Genomic DNA, 17,843 nt, shown 5'->3' with positions numbered 1-17,843 from the left:
CGAAGGGAAAAATATGTGCAGTATCACCAATATTGTTTGTGGATGTTGATACCCAGTACATGATCCTACAGACCTTGCCATGCCTAGGTCTATCAAACCCGTGTCTTTTACTGCTTTATAAATGTGACTATCTGAGTGGAAACCAGCAGCCAGTGAATAAAGTTAAGTACATTCAAGTACATTCACAAGATGGTAGAGTCCATCTTGCAAAGATTACTGTTTCAAGGGCTGAAGGTTTGCTCAAGAAACGTGTTGCTACAAGCAGATGTTTCACAACCTTTGCTTTAGGGAATTTGTGTGTTGTCCTGCATGGCCCATGCTGCCTCGGACTGTGTGTTGAAAGGTTTGCATAAAGGCAGCGTAAGCAAAGGTGTTAAATACCTTCATCTTTATAGTTCCTAGGAACACTGGTATAAATATGCACCTGTTTATCCTTTCCTAATGCTTTTTTTTTTTTTTTTTTCCCTCTTGCGCTTGCAGTCTTTCTGAACTGTACATTTCCCTGTCATCAGGAATTCTCAACTGTAAGAGAAAACCGGGGCTGCCATGGTGTCCCATCCACGTTTACACTTGTGACCACGCGATGAGGCTGGAGACGCATGGCAGAGCACGCAGCTGTAAGTCGTGCCAGCTCCATGCTGCACCTGATGGCACTGGGACGGAGCAGCCTCCCTGCAGCGCTCGCCTGTGCTGAGGGGACAGGAGAAGCGCAGCAGCACCGCAAAGACCAAGCAAGTTTCACTGTTGCCACCTCATCAGTTTTTGTGCCAGGCAGGTCTCAAGACAGAATAGGAAAAGACCACTGCTGTTGGTTTGCTTAGCCAATGTGACCGCAGTGACGCCTGCAATAGAGTATACAAGTAGCATGCTTTGTGGTATTATTTATTTAGGAACTGTGAGTAACTACAGCCGTAGGGTTCTCATCTTTGCAATTCTGATGGTTTAACAAACAGGGAAAACATTAGCATATTTTTATTAAGGTACAAAATACACCCCATTGTTGCCTAAAACATTTAAAAACGTGAGAAAAGCTCTGTATGCTCTAAATCAGATTAAAACCTTTCTGTATAAGGAATTGTGGCAATACTGTGTTTAGTATAACAAGAGATCTTTATCAATTGAAAAGGAAAAGACATGCTGGCAATCTGAACTTAGCAACAAAGAGTAAAGCAATTAAAAACCATTGTGTCATCCACATTAGTTGAGCTTTGAATGTAGAAGAGCAAATCATATGAAACACATACACAACTAGGTAATATCAAACAACCTAAGGTTGATATTGTACACATCTGTAATAAAGTACACTGACTACTTAATTGTGAGGATTTAAGGTATTTTTTTTTAAAGAGGTAACCTTTGAAATGCAAATGGTTGCACTTTACACACAAAGTGGAAAAGAAAAAGATTCACTTTTGGAATGATACATAGATATAAGACACTTTCTGGATTATGCATATCACCTTTCAGCCGCTGATATTACCTCTGAGCAACAGCAACAAAAAAAATTAAAAAGTGCCAATACTGTGAAAGGAAAGCAAAGTTATTAAGTCTTGAGTGCATTAACAATTTCTGAGAAAAAAAAAAAAAACAATGCAGGGTTTGGGATTTTTTTGTTTCATTTTTTTTCTGCATTTTAAAAAAAGGCAACAGCCTTACTGGTGCAGGTTCAAGACGAAAACAAGACAGTCAAGCTCATAAGGTACAAATAAGGTTCTATATAGGTTAAGATTCTTTGGAAACTGCTAAGTATAAAGGAGTTTTAATCCAGACTACTGTCTTTTTTGGCTACTCCAAAAATCTATGGGAGTTTCCAGCTTACCATCAGTTGAAATCTGTTTTGCAATTGCCAAACAAATGCAAGTGAATTTTTAACTAACCTGTGCTTCCATTCACTCACATGCACATCGAAGCCACTGATTGTGCAATAACATACGTCTCACAGCAGCATATATATGAATCATAAATCAATATTAAACTGACCAGAGCAACAGAAAATATTCTGTCTTTGCAGTCTTTCAGTCTGTTTCTTAAGTCGGCAGCTGTAACTGCGCTGAGGTGACAAGTTCTATAAGGGAAAGTTGATAAGATTAGAACTGCACCAACAGCACACCGAGAAAGGGCAGTATATGTGTCTGAAGTTAGGACAATGAAATTACATTTAAAACAAATGCAGAATGCATCATACCAGCATAGAAATTGCAATGCTGGCTATATCAGACCTTCCCTTATAGAAGCTACTGCTCTGGGAGCAGCGTGTTTCTTTGGACTGGAGAGATTCACTGCATGTCTGGCAATGATTCCTTGTAAAGTAAACCTTAGGGAGCCAACTTAGCTGCAGTTTTGGCTGAGGAAAGTGATGTTATAGAGCAATGAGCTCAGTTACCATATTCTTTTCTTTAAGAAGATCAGAATATAATTGTAACTTGTTTTCCATACGTTCGAATTTTAAAATAGACTGGGCAACTTACTTGATGACTTGCTTAAAGTAAATCCAATCATGCTAGCAACTTAGATTGCCTGCTGATTTCAATTAATGCCCATACATAAAGCAAACAGGTATCAACTGATCATGCTGAAAAAACAACCCCCCAAAGACCTATGTATCACACAAGGTGCTTTTGATAACTTGGTTTTCTGAGCCTTATAAGGAGAGTCTTTAAATATATTTTTATCATTTTTTTTTTCTTTGAGCCTTGTTTCATTCTTCCTCCTCCTCTTCATCTTCTTCTCCTTCTCCTTCTCCTTCTTTTCCCATTGTTTCCACAAGGAGTTCTGCGGTGCATGTTGCTTCCCCAAGGCTGTTAACAGCTTTGCAGGTGTATTTGGCATCATCGTCCCCACATACTTCAGAAATAGTCAAAGAACAGTTCCCATCCTCATCATAATCTATCTGAAAGTGACGGGACTCCTTGACAGGCTGATCGTCTTTGAACCACATTACCTCAGGGTCAGGGTAGCCTGCAATAGTGGAGAGAGACCAGCAATTGCAATAAACGAGTATTAACTCATCTGTAATTACTTTAAGCTCCAATTTCACATCTGTGTGTGGATATGCCAATATGCTGATACACAGATATTTCACTGAATTCAGTGTAAAATAAATGCAAATGATCTGAGGCTTTTTTTTTTTTTGGAAAGTTAGCTCTGAGGTACTATTTAGATACCACTTTCCATCAGTTTTTCAATGTCCACAGGCAGCTTTTTGTACGTAGAAAGGGACTCTTAATAGCGTGTGTGAGGCTTACCTTATGGTGTAGCTTTTGTGGGACCTGAAGCTCCCAACACTGAGATTTAGAGTGTAAAGAGTATGGTGTTTTGGGCTACAACTACAATTCAGAATACTTCTCAGGTTGCTTTGTTGCAGCTGTTCTGAATTTTCCTCCTCCTAATGTGTTCCTTACAAACCAGCCTGTCCTGTGAGGTGACCATGGAACTCGCATTTCTCATTTGTCTTTGTTAGGATAAACAAGGGAGTCTAAGAAAGCATTTTAATTATGCAGCTCGGAGGGAGTTTCCGAGCCTTGTGTGAAGCAAATGGCTCTGCTGTACTCGAAGCACCCGGAGCAGGGCTGTACAGTACATGCTGAAGAACAATCCCTTATACAGTACTCTTGGCTGGTGTAGCAAACTGAAGGCTCATCTCAGCCAAGTCCTGGACTGTGACGAGAGGGTGACTTCCCGCTGAACAGAAATAAAGTGCAGGAATCCCTAATGCACAACGACCATTACAGAGATGCACTGGAAAGTCTAGAACATCAGCAGTTCCAAACATCCACCCATTTTATTCCATGCAGTACTTAGGCACATACCCCTCACGCTGAGCATCCATCAGCACCAATAATCCATCCTCACATCTCCGCTGTGAGGTAGGAAACACAGGCAGTGAAAGAGATTAGGAGCACAGAAACAAGCAGAAGGTCAGTGAAGCAGGTTCTGAAACTAATTTTAAAATTAGAAATTATCTAATTTTTAACGCATGCAGTATGGTACCAACCCTATCCATTTTGTTTTAACAGCACTTCTCTTCCTAATCTCCAGTTTTTGTCAACAGCTGTAACATAGGAACTTCAATCTCATTGCAATAGAAATGCTAGCAGTCAGCCTTCAGGCTATTAGGCTGACCAAGCGAAGTTCCTTAGGAGTCTTCTCATAAACTTGTTCTATCTGCATATTCCAGTCTGAATTTTCTTTCTTGAACTTGCAAGTTAAAACAACAACAACAACAAACACATGCTGTTTTCTAGCTGCGACTTTGGTAACGAGCACAATTATATTATTACTTCTGCAAATACATTTAGGGACTTCGTTGCCTTTAACACAATGCATGCATAGCTTAAAGTCATCTTAATGTCACCTGAAACTTGTCTTTCATTTCAGACAATGACTCCCTACTTCTTCTTAGTTTCTGGTTATCAGTCTCTAAGAGTAACTCTTGCAACTTACAGCACTACATTGCATCTTTTTTTTTCATTTTCTTTTTAATTGTTTTCACCCTCAAAAATCATCCTACTGCTCCCACTTGGTATTGTAAATTAGTGACTCACATGTAGACTCTTGGAGGCTTCTGCTCTATGGCAAGCACAGAACAAGCCCATGCTGCTCCCAGTAAGTTCTGTTACTACAACACATCCATGCTGTGACATGCAGATATTGGTAAACCAAAATGACACCAACACAACAATAACACAGGGAAAAAAGAGCTAAACTACAGCACAATGCAGAAAGCTGGCAGGGAAAAAGAAAGAAAGAAAAAGAAATATGCTAATTGAATGTACCTTCAATTTTGCAGTCAAAATCTAGCAGCACTTCCTTCCACAACCTCTATGTCGAGGATTGTTTTAGTGAAATATGGCTTTACATGGGGCTTTTCCTCAGCCACTTCTTCAAGAAAAGCATCTGGAGGAGAGTGAAAAGGTAGTTAGTTGTTTTACAGGGGATGTTCTCAAAAGATGCATTGCATTTTTATGGTAATGAAAGCATCTTTTATTTCATTTCACTTAATTCTTCAAGGCTGATGGGACAGTCAGGACATTAATTGCTTAGTTCTGTGCCAGTCTTTCACAACTGAACAACTATTCAGACCATAAATAGAATGAAATCAACATGCAGGCCACCATGCTATGAATAATCTTTTTTTTTTTTTTTCCTTGAATTTGCTTGTATGCAAATCCAGACTTCTGCTCATCAGAGGGGTAAAGTACTTCAACTTGGACCAGGCCCCCCGCAATCTGTGCGAGTATGGCAGGATGACCGACTTGATTTCCAGAAGTGTCCAAGCATCTGCACCTCTGATCGATATACACCACAAATCCACATTTCAAGTGGGGATTTAGGGGAATAATGTAGGCACATTATTTGTATTTTTACTTGTTTATTTATTTACTTTTGTTTTTTGAAATACTCCTGTCTGAGAGGCATGGTTAAGCCCCAGTACAGCTCTTGGTTACAGCAAGTGTTAATACTTTACTGCTTGCTCGCTTGCATGAGAAGCTAATACATCACTGCAATCTTTATATAAACACACATTCCCAAACTGATACAAAGCGCAGCTGACAAATCTGCCTTAATTCCTTGCCTTTAAAAAGAGAACAATTTACTGCCAGTACTTACACTGGGGCATTTTGAGTAGCAGAATACAAGAACAATGACTTTTTGATAGATAAAAATATATTAAAAAAAAAAAAAAGAAAAAGGTAACAACGGAAAGAGAGAGAGCAGAAATAACCTCCTCGATGATTGGTCTCTAGCATTTTGCTGAAAGTTTTAGTACAATTCATGGAGAGGTAAAAAGGTGGTGCAGGAAGGTGCTTACCTTCATTCTCTAGTTTGTCTGCATTTATCGGGCTGGTAGGCGAGCTCCCAGAGGCCTTCCTCCCACTCATACCAGAAATCATTGCCATGGATGACAGTCTTCCTATTGCTCGGACAGCATGGCCTGTTTTCTAAGACATAACACAAAAGGCTTCTGATCAATCCAATCCAAAAAGCATGTGATTTTCTGTAACAATGGTGCTTCGGACAAATTAGCTGGGATCTCTGCAAACCGCACTGGAATTGTTGGACAAACTGCTTATATATAGCTCTGATGTTTTAGGAGAGACAGAGCAGGCTGGTCTGAATTACCAAATTTAGTTGCAGATATAAACTTCCCCTGATGAACTCATACCTAAATGAATGTCTCTGTTAGCTGAGGATAAGAAGCACTGTGCAAGAGGACAGCCAGCAAAAAAGCTATGTACTGTTTAACTGGAACTTAGTTCTGGAGGAGGACGGGTTTCTCGATAGCCTTATGGGCTGGACTGAGTTTCATCAAGAATGAGCAAGCAGCTAATATGAAACGGATGAGAAAGTACCATCTGCATGATGGAAGCAGACCTCTGACAGGCTCGAGAATCAACCACCGGGATACTAAAATACACACAAACTACATTGCGTCCAGTATGGATGTGTGTATTTTTGTACAGCTTGCATAAGCTCCTAAGAAACACGTAAAATATAATGTAAGAGGAAATATAAGGTAGATTTACATAAATTAGTATTTTGTAGGGAATCAAAAAACTGGATCCAGCATTTTATGTATCAGCTACCCCAGCTATCAGAATGGCACAGATGGACCTGCTACGACAGTTCCGGCATTAAGAAAAAAGAAGACGTGGACACCAGATAGGTCAAATAAATTTGTTAAACCAGTCTGACTGAATCCTGAGCTTGGTGCCTCAACAGGACAGGAGCTACTGGTTTAGGAGAATGAAGCTACCTCAAAATGAAGTTATCTTTAGACAGGCCAGGTGGATAAGCTTTTACTACAGTGTTCAGATTTCTTAAGGGTAACATATACCCCTGGCCCTCAGCAGCACAGAGCGGGCAGGGAGGAAAGGCAGTCAGACCCCCAGAAGCACAGGCAAATCTACTCTTGGGCTCGCGACTCCTGTGCCTTCCAGTAGCCTGACATGGATTCACGTGTTACATGTGTGCAGCCGTGCACCCTCCTCCTGCTCGCCCATAGGCACCAAACCTGCTCACTGCATTCACACACTGCCCGCATGGGAGTTTCCCCTTGCAGCAGAAACTGCCTGGCACGACGTGTTTCTTGGAATCACAAACATTAGAAATACAGAGACTTATTAGGATAACAAGCCCACTTGTATATCCTCTTCATTACCTGCCATTTTCTTCTGGCCATATATTTCTTCATCCTATCTTTGGAAAGTTTTTTGGCTTCCATGTTTTTGGTGTCTTTTTGCAGCCATGGATGCTGAAGACATTGAGTACAATTTAAGCGACTCCTGTTTTTACATAAAAAGACTAGTCAGTGTTGCCATTAACGGTAGCTGCTTTAACATTATTTCTCTCTCTCTTTTCTCAGAGCTGATTTTCTGTTTCCTAAATTTAGCAATGTAGATCACGTGGCACTGCTTTCCCAGCCATGCTCTCTTCCCAAACTCACTTTCTCAATTTCTGTGATTTTCTTTCTTTTCTTTTTTTTTCCTTTTTTTTTTTTTTTGAGAGAGAGAGAGAGAGAGAGAGCTGTACATTTTTGTCTGTGAATAAAACATTATAAAACAAAGCATGAAAAGCCATATGTTTTAGGCATGGAACATATACAACAGAGCCTCAATGGCAATGATCCAGCTGCCTGCCCTGTCCCAGATCTCCTTTCCTTCGCTTATGGAAACTTCCCCTTTCCCACCACTTAATATCCTCCTTCCCTGCAGCACTAAACATAAAAAAAAAAATAAAAAAAGAAACATCCAATTCTCTGACCAAGCCACACCCATTCTCCATTTTGTTCGTGATACACACACAAGTAACCCTCTGTTCTCTATCTATCCGATTGCAAACTCATTGGAAGAATGTTTCCTCTCCTTGGTTTGTTCCTTTGTTTGTGTGCTGTACACAGGGTTTCCAACTCTGATTTTTTTTTTTCTTTCTTGCCCAATTCCTAGATTTGTAGGAAAGCTGTGGTACTCAGAGGCACCGCATTCAAAAAGCAACACACAAGCTAAACTGAGCGAAACTGCAGCCCATTCAGATCAAGACAGAGCATTTCATGCAGAATCTGCAGTTCTTACAGGGTGGTCATGCTACAGTAAAGGGACGAGGAGGCACACAAAGCCTCAGGCTGCGTCTTGCCTGAGGGAAAGCAAAAGCAGAACGTGCAGACGATTTAAAGTAAGCCCTCCATTGAGCCCCTGTGCTGTAAACTAAATGGGAGCTGCACACACAGACAGGCGGGCACGCGGAGCTCCTTATAAAGTATTGCCAGAGGTGCCTGCGGCGATGTGGAGGTTCACAGCGGGGGGAAACAAGAATAGCAAGTTCAGCTAAATGCAAACAGAGAGTGTATCAAGTCCAACAGCTTTACTTCATATCTTTCTTCAGTAGATTGCTGATAAAGTCCTTGGCATCATCAGAGATTTCATCAAAAGCCTCATCATCGAAGTCCCACGTTGCTGAGGTTACGTTGGCCAGGGTTTCGTTGTCGTTGTCTCCCATGAAAGGAGAAAGCCCGCTGACCCTGGGGGCAGAACAGACAGACAGGCACAAAACAAACAGTGACATTTTGCAAATGGAGGAAATTAAAATAATGCGTGACAGTTCCGATGTCCTGCAGAGCTCTGTCAGTAAAAGCTCCCTTCACCCCCCCTTTCTTTTTAATAAAAAAGACACAAAGCTCACTACAGATAGTCATGTGGGGAGGAAACTAGAATTGACTGCAAAACTGAAAGGAAAATGTTTCTGCTTCTTTCTCTCTTCCCAAGATTTTTGAGGAGTGAACTAGAACTAGGTGAAAGTGGAGCATACCAGATTTTAAGTGACTTGTGTAGTTCTGCGTAAATAATACTGCAAATTTCACGCCAAATTCAGTTAGTATCTTTCGTGTGTGTGTGTGTGTGTGTGTGTGTTTTCAGAGTGACCTTCCTACCCTTACCATCAAATACAGGTTTCTGTACATTTTATTCCATTTATTTCTGCAGAGAGAACCCAGGAAGAAAGATGCTGCATGAAATCAGGACATTCAAGGGGCTATTTTGTAAACAAAACCACATACAGCCCTCTCCCACCCGCAAATTATATTGCTAGATAAAAGAGTCCTACATCACTGCAGGCTCTAGAGTTATGCAGATGCACCCAGAAGTATTTTGGCCTTTATGTTCTCAGTCAGTCATGATGATGCATGAAATGGAAATAATATTCTTTTATAACATAAGTTGAGCTTCCAAGGCTTTTAACTCAATGTAACTGATAAATTGCAAGTGAAAGGCAATTACAGAACATCATGGTGTCATTTTTGCAGAGTATCTTTCCCTCGTTTAGCTTTGTTGTTTATTATACTGTGTCTTTGTGCATCCAGATACTTCTGATATCCGTATATATCACCCTTTCAGTAAAAAATTTCAGGTGAAAGGTTGCTTTATTCCTTGGAACTGCAAGCTATACAGTTTTCCAGGTCTTCTCCCTGGCATGCAATTTACATAATAACCTATTCTTCACGAAATTTTACAGACTTTATTTCCTTTCTCTGTACAATCATGTAAACCACTCTCTTAAACAACCAGTTACATTTCAACAGTATTTTTTAGTTTTGTTTTGTTTTTTTCCCTTGGAAAAATAAATGGAACTTATTAGTGTTCCGAAAATATTGTATGGAAAAATATTGCGAAGCCACTGAATATCACAGAACAGATTGGTAAAAAAAGAGATTGGGATCAAATAAAGTGAGCTATTAGATTAATAAGATTAATATAATCTCCAGTGAAGTTATTTTGCTACTATTTTGTTACTAATTACATTCAAAATCTCATTCAGAATTTGTTCTTATGGATTATACTTCTATAGGCAAAGCAGGAAGACACTCTTTGAAGTCTCAGGCAAAGCAGATACAAAATCTTTTACCATTTCTGGAAGCTGTGTGCAGTACTGTGGAGTGCAGAGTCGTATACGTATACCTCAGAAATTTGCTAGCAATAATACATGAGATGAAGATAACAGGTTGTTTTTTTTTCTCCGGCAGAAGAAGGTAAATCAAAATAGAAGGAATCTGCTGTCTTGTTTTCCATTATATGGGGTGCATTCAAACACAACAGTGAAGCCTGCCTTAATAAATGTAGAAGGTGGCATAACCCATTTATGAACGTATAGTAGGCATAAATTGCAGAAAGCTGAAAGATTAACACACACACACACGAAAAAAAATGCTCACAAAACCAGCCTACTTTCCCATAACTGTTCTCTGTCTTTGACACTTACAGTTTGCCAGGAGAAGTTTTATGCCTGACAGCACTGGCGAGCTGGTGTAGCCACTGCAGAATGAGAAGGACTCTGTTGTGCCCTCATGCACATCAGCAGTCCCGGCCAGGTCAGGTGCTGATGCAAAAGCTCTGTCCTGGAATCTGCAAAGCACTCCTGCAAAGCCTTAAATCTCTCCCCACTCAAACATTTAAGCATTTTCCTGTTTGTAGTAATGGACCATCATTCTCCATAATGTTTTAGGAGGTGAAAAGATCTCATCCATATCACAAGTCTAGATTTTGTCTTCTAGATATTGATTTTAAGTTGTCTCTTTTTTGACTATGCAGTAAGCACAATAATCTTTCAAGCAATTCAGTGGCTTACAAAAGAGCTCACAATTTATACAAATGACAGGTTTGTGAGGTATTTCTTTAATTCATTATCAATTTAGGGGATGCACGTCTTCTATTTTCACGCTGTTCAACTTCCAGAGGAAACACTTGCGTAGGCAGAGCAAGAACAATCCCGTTTCCCTTCAACACTTTGTTGAAGGATGGCAAACGTGAGCTTTGCATAGTATTACCACAAATAGTATTATGCAGCTCTTGTGCTACAATAATAGTTTGGCCTATTTCCAGAGATTAAAGCTGCTGTATTGAGAGATCACTTTCATGCTAAAGAGACTGCTGCAGATATTGCCCATTGCTCCACGCTGATATTGCAGATGCAGGGTTTATAGAGACATCTAGCTTTCAGGGCAAAGGGAATGCGTGTCACACATCTTTTGAGGGATGAGGATAAACAGAAGATTAAAGAGGTTAACAAGAAACTTGAGTTGTTTTGTTTGGCTTTTTTTCTTTTTTTTTTTTTTTTAAGTATTGCATGACAGGATTATCTGCTAAAATCTTAATTGCTTTTGTAGGATTGACCCATTCCATGCATTTTGTAAATTGTCAGGTTTGTTCCCATTAAGCTGCCGCTCGCTTTGCCATTCCAAACACCAGTGTAACAGTACCCATTCCAAGCTTTCAATGAACGTATTTTTGTATTTCTGTATGTGCTGTGCCAAATTTATAAGGTGAAAATAATCTCTCTCTACCACAGTTTTACACTGTGAATCAGTTTCTTTGTCATGAAAAAACTTGTAAGGAGAACTAGGTCCCTGTGTACAGAAAGTAAAAAAATAAACAAAACCACAAAAAAAACAAAGCAACTAATGTAGGTTATACCCAGAAATTCTTATCTTTATCACAGATCTCACTGACCTAAGTCTTGGTTGTTCGTTTCTTAATGGCCATTTAAAGTAATAATAGCCCAGCAACTCTTTTGACAGATTATGGAAACAATTTCTTTTTGGAATGCTGCAGCTAAGTGATAAAGATGAGCTACCTCTCCAGAAAATTAATACTGAGCTTACACTGTGAAGTTACTATTAGACAAGAAGCAAGTTGTTTACTGAAAACATTTTTCCAGCTACTTAACCAGGCATCTTCCTGGCGTGGTAAGAACCATTTGTTTAAAAAGTCTTTCACGGTTTCCACTTCTAAATAAAGAAGAAAGATATTTTATCCTCTGGATGATCGTTAACATTTATTGGTCTGTTCTAATGAAGCTCTCAGGGCAGGTTTAGAAATGTTAAGATCAAAAGGGGCCAATGTAGTCACCAGTCTTACTGCCTGTGTAACGAACACCACAGCATTTCACTTGGAATTCTGTGCATTAAGACTGTCAATAATCCAGGAAAGATGAGCTTGCTGCATGTCCCAAAAAGTCAGACTCTGAGCGTTCCTCTGCAAGCAGTGACTGCAGCAGCAGCAGCTGCTGACACTGAGCTCCTCCTTACTGTTTTTGCATTGCATTAATGAAAAAAGTAACGAATTTCAGTATGAAGAGAACTTCTATCTTGTTCTGATAAAACTGTGCAGGTCATGCTACATAAGCCCATTAAGGCAGAGATGATAATAACGTCACCCTGGAGAGCATGTAGTAATTTAATTCTTTTACAAGTGAAATAAAACAAATAAATAGACTCACTCTACTTTGTTGGAGACATGCATCCACCATACAAAACAATTTTTTCTGTATCTGAGGGCTGACTCATGCCTGCACCAGTCATCCCAGGGAAGAAATGGACCACTGAGCCCCACGTAAACGAATACAGCTCATTGCTGAAGCCGGGTGAGTACTCTGCTCTCATCCTTCGTTTACGTGCCCAGTGGATTAATGCGCAATCACACCTTGCTAGTGCCACTGACCAAAGTATTAATTTCCTTTTGAGCAGTAGAATTGTAACATCAAAGGCCTCTTAACTTGCTTTATTGAAAGAACAAGGGATGCTCTCTCATCTTTATATTAACAAGGCTTAAAATTTTAATATGACATAGAGCCGAATGCAAGTCAGCAGAGAGTGCCGTGCCTTATCGAAGTCCCGAAATAAAATAGAATTTAGAAGTTGCTTCAGATTACTAAATATTGGAACTACTGGCTATCCAAATGTATCACTGGAAAAGAACTAGAAATAGAAAAAAAAAAAACACCACACAACAAACAAATTTAGCAAAATAAATTGGACAGAAAGTGCTGGAAAGAATTCAGGAGGTTTTAACCTTCACTAGATAAAGGTTATTGCAAACGCAAAAAGAAACGCTTAAATAGACATAAACAGAGATGATATACGCAAGCTATAATATTTGTGGCCTGTTACTTCAAAGACAGTATATCAACTTAAATATGTGGGACAGTACTGTGATGCAGAACAGGACAGAGAGCAAGATAAAAGTGGAAGATAAAAAGCATGAGGTGGAGAATACAAATAGGGAAATTTAAGGAAGAACAGAGAGTGATGAAGAGAGAGAACTAAATGAGCTATCCAGAAAGATTAAGAGGATTTAATGCATAGCTTAGAAATGTGGAAAGGGTACCATTAGTTGTAGGATTAAGTGAATCATGCTGTAAGGAAGACATGCAGCAACCCAGCAGAGTGCAGTGTCTGTATTTATGCCTGCATGGCAGAAGGAGAGAGGTTTTCCTGAAGGGTCTTGAAGGAGTGATTTCACTCTGTTTCTTACTTGAGGATACATCCTACCCATTAGTTCTTCTGTAGGGAAGACCCTTCACCCCCAGAGATCTCTTCAGTAGCTCTCTGTGGAGCCTGGGTTGTATTTCTTGTTGTGCAGGACATACCAAGAACACATTTCTCTCTAGGCTGCTTACAGATCTCTCAACTCTCTTGAATCCTACCAGGAAAGAGGTGTTGTCAAGTCATGCAATGCCTCCTGCAGCTTCACTTAAGGCATATGATGGACATAGCAGCAGCTTTGGGCTGTTAGCTACCTGTAGTAGACTTGTCCTTAGGTCCAGTGCCGCAGCAGTGGTCACTTCTTCCTTCATGACCCCACTCACCACATCAGGAAGAGGGAGGATGTAAATGCTAAGTTACAAGCCCGGAGATGGTATGTGAGGCAGACAGCAAGGGAGTGAGTCTCACACTTCGTGAATGAGATTTGGCAATTCTGAGCTTACAATCAAAACAGGAAAGCAGAGTTACAACTAATGAGAGATCCAATTCTCCGTGACTTTTATTTGCATTCTGTAATGGTGATGTGATGGTCCCTTTTGGATCATAGCTCACAGTTATAAGTCTGCAAAAATAGCTGGACTTTAAGGATGTGAAGACAGATTTGGAGCCTGTCACTCTGGGGTGGGGAGGGAAAGTCCAAGTGATGACTCACAGGTCTCCCCTGACTTCTGTTACTTTATTCTGATGGCAAGAAACAAATGCTGATTACTACTGCTGATCATTATTGTGACAATAGTTATGCATCGAAAATGAGATGATTTTCATTGCATTTGGAAAATGTTAGTTTCCCCTCATTAGGATTTAAACAAGCTTAAACACGTTAGCAAACAAGTTATTTCACAATGTATTTCACAAGGCACATCGGATCAGGTGTAACCACCCCGGTCCCATCAGCTGAACATTACAGCATCCAAATACCTTGCTTCTGGTGCCACAGAAGAACCGGGAAGTTGCAGTCCTGCCACTGCCAGCAGACTGACCTTCGGCAAGACATTTCACCTTTTCTCTCTCTGTTTCACCTGCTCCCTTTGCCTTGCCTACTTAGACGATGACGGTGTGACCCACCGGTAGCATACAGGAGCAGCAGCCCTGGCTGCACGACTTAGGAAGACACACAGCTGCTGCCAGTGACTTCTGCTGTGCTTGTCTGGCATTTCACACAAGAGATTACCTTCTTATACTGCAAGTACACAAACCTCATCATATACTTTGGTAACAGATGACAGCAAAAGACGTTAAACCCTCAAATGTGCGTGTCTCCTGTGAATGTTTTGTTCCTTAACGGGTAAAAGGCCTCTAGAGGGCAATGCAGCATTGATTTCACTGGTGATTTTTCCATAGCCATGCAGGCAGTCTGGGATCTCTGCACCACTTTTCCAGTGCTCTGTAACTCAGGAGGCCTCAGAAACTAGAGAAATAAATGGATTCGTCTTCTGAGTACAGCTTGTGTGGTCTAAATTATTTGAACTACAGAATGATCCAAACTAGCTTTCAAGATCCAGAAAAAAAAATGCTGGAAGTGAATGGAAAATAAAGTCCTGTAAATAAACTGGCAGAGCAAAGTGACCTTGAAAAGTGTAGCACGCTTCCCATACAAATTAAATAACAGAAACATTCAGAGTCTTTGCTGGGAGTAAGAAAGTTGATGCAGTAGATTTTGCACAGGGTTAGAGAGAAAATGATTTTGCTTAGTTTGGAAATGAGAAGGATATGAGAACAAAAATAGGCTGACAAGGCAAGCAGAATCGCAGACACACTGAGTAAAGGCGAGGCAAACACCTCCGCATTGCCAGCTGCCAGGGACAAGGCTGGCCAGGGAGGGGGGGGGTTCTTTTACAGAACAAAGTAAAGCATCAACAGAAGCCTTTTAAAAGAACAAGTGAAAAGTAGATCTCCTGTTTACTGAATATTGAAACTGCAGTGAGGGAAAAAGAACCGTGCTCCAAATTGAGTTTCCCATTTCATTTGTTTATATGGCATGATGTTTTTTAAGTCACAGTTGGAGGAAGATCGACTGATGTACTAGGCGTGAGACCTGGGAGATGCTATTTCCATATACATTTCTCTAAGCCCACTGAAGTTCATAATCACATGTTATCAAATCACATATAAAGATCACACCAAATACACACCAACCTTCCTGTAAAGTATTTCCATGAGGTTGATCCATGCTACTTATAAAATGTATTTATCTAGTAGTTTGCATTTAATAATAAATGAAAATGCACCGTGAACAGATACAGTAATGCTGGAGTATTTTAGTCTGTCCTGCTGGGGATGTACCCTGAATAAGAAGACCCCCAAATTTCACAAAAATTGTCTCTCTTGAGAATAAAAGAATGGGAAGATATTTAGCACATGGCCAACCATTTTTCTTAAACAGCTTGGAGGAATAATAGTTTGAAGTTAATAATAAAATACTGTCACATTGTCCTTTAAATGAGATGAAGTGTTGCTGGTTTATGATGTAGGATGTGTATCACTAAATGGCTAAATTTCCAGAACTGCTAATTCTGCGGTTCAACAGTTACACCCTTTAGAGAACAGAGAATTTTTATTAATCATGATGGAGGCTGTAATAGAATACAAAAAAAAAAAAAAGAGAGAAAAAAGAAAATTGGAGAACACGGAGAACACGAGTTGATGGAAACTTCACGTGTTCATAAACTGTCGGGATTTGGGTCACAAATAGTAAAGGTACTCACAAGATGTAGCAGATAACTCCTATACTCCACATATCTGTTTCATATCCAATAGGTTCATAGTTTATAACTTCTGGAGCCACAAACTCAGGTGTCCCAAAGAGAACTTTCAGAGAACCTGCACTTTCTGTGAAGAATGAAAGAGAAAACTGTTAACTGCTGCATGCAGGATTTAAAAACAGTTATTCTCCAACCACAGAAAAACCACTTTTGCTCTCATATTTGTGGTTTTGTTAAAGATTCTTACCTGAAAAAAATAAATCATGCCTGAACTGCTATTTTCTCAGCTGACACGTGAATAGTAAAAAAGAATGACATGTTAAGCATCCTTTACCACACAGTACAAGGCACATGCTAAGAAGGTTGCTATTGCAAGGAGTTTGCACAACACCAGGACTAAGAAAGAAGACAACTTTTACTGTTTAATTAGGTTTGGATGTTCTGAAGTACACGAGTGTTTGAGCCTCCATCGCTATAAGCAGTTTCACAAGAGCATTTCAGGATTCCAGGGTTAGAAAGGAGTTTTCACAAATTATCCAAGATTTATTAAAGCTCAGGGATCTGTATTTTATGGTAGAGATACAGTAATGATAAAGTTATAATAATAAGAAATATCTATTTCAATCCAACACATTTTTATAAGTTAAACAGGAAAGAGAATCAATACTGGGTCACATTGTCTCTTAATTGAAGTGTCACAGGTAGGAGGTGAAACAGGAAAACAAGAAGATGACGCACCTAATGGATCACTACCTTATCAATAAAAGTGGGTTTGAGCCTGCTCTGAAAACCAGACTTGACTACAAGCATACCTCTGGAGCCCCAAAGTGGTGAAAAAAGGGGAGATATCTTACATTTGGCTCTGCTTGTGGATGCTTCGAAAATGATCCACAACCAAGCTACTGCTAGCAATATGAACTAAAAGAATCAGGTCATAGGACATGGGAACTTTGTCTTTATCTTTCTTGTGCTGACCCACCGGTACTACTCTACTGGAAAATGCAGTGATGAAGGTAGAATAAGAACCTATATAGAATCTAACATTACCAGTTTATGCTACCAGTATGCAACTAGGAGTGATATGTCTAATTTTTACTGATAGTGTGAAACACAATGTAATTCACTAAGAAGATACTAGATAAATCTCAATAGGCTCAATTTCTTTGATGGTTATTCTAAATAGGATAGGAAGAAGAGGAAAAGAATAAGCAAGGGCAGGCAGGAAGGAAACTATAAGGAATAGGTTAGGGATAGGGGAAAAAAAAACCAGCCCCAATTAAAAAAAAAAAAAAGTGTTATAAAAGTAGAAAAATGTCAGGAGATAAATTGTTTCTGACTTCAAACAAGCTTGGATTTAGGTTGAGATACTCGTGTCCAGTCTGCACATGTGCTTGAACAATCAGTATTTGCCTTAAGTGAGACACATTGCATTGTGCTTATCTTTTGTGCAAGAGTAGCATCCAGATTAGGCACAGTACAATGATAGAGGGAGGAACCATCCCTCTCCCAAAGAGATTACCATCTAAACAAAGCAGATATGAATGGGAAGAAAAACAGATGTAACAGATTCCAATCCTGCTTCTGCTAAGGTAACCACATGCACAGATTTCCAGCTCTGTAATCAAGAGAAAAGCTTGAAAAAAACAACAAAACAGCAGGTCAAAGTTTGGAGAAGACTACAATAAAAGTTGTTTGTCCACAACACTGAATCAGTACAGAACATTTTTATTGACTCGAACTTCCATTACTTTATTTTGCAGCATAAATGCTTATCCAAATTCTGATGATGCATTTACAGTTACCTCCACTGAAAACTGTTTAGTCATTTC

The 17,843-nt window shown here is 39.7% G+C and overlaps 1 protein-coding gene across 1 annotated transcript in view; it reads right to left on the bottom strand.

Moving 5' to 3' along the window:
- Nucleotides 1-866: 866 nt before the first annotated feature.
- The window catches only part of MYLK (myosin light chain kinase), a 147,210-nt gene continuing 130,233 nt past the window's right edge, over nucleotides 867-17,843 (bottom strand). Inside the window, 7 exon segments of the mRNA XM_035536847.1 lie at nucleotides 867-2,958; nucleotides 4,776-4,794; nucleotides 4,796-4,896; nucleotides 5,813-5,942; nucleotides 7,163-7,286; nucleotides 8,366-8,518; nucleotides 16,018-16,141. Coding sequence (XP_035392740.1) covers nucleotides 2,699-2,958; nucleotides 4,776-4,794; nucleotides 4,796-4,896; nucleotides 5,813-5,942; nucleotides 7,163-7,286; nucleotides 8,366-8,518; nucleotides 16,018-16,141 — 911 coding nt within the window. The 3' untranslated portion in view covers nucleotides 867-2,698.

Source organism: Cygnus atratus, chromosome 6 (genome assembly GCF_013377495.2).
Source record: "Cygnus atratus isolate AKBS03 ecotype Queensland, Australia chromosome 6, CAtr_DNAZoo_HiC_assembly, whole genome shotgun sequence".
In the NCBI taxonomy this organism is placed as follows: Eukaryota; Metazoa; Chordata; class Aves; order Anseriformes; family Anatidae; genus Cygnus; species Cygnus atratus.
The sequence above is the reverse complement of the archived record's forward strand: the minus strand, read 5'-3'. Positions and strand labels throughout refer to the sequence as shown.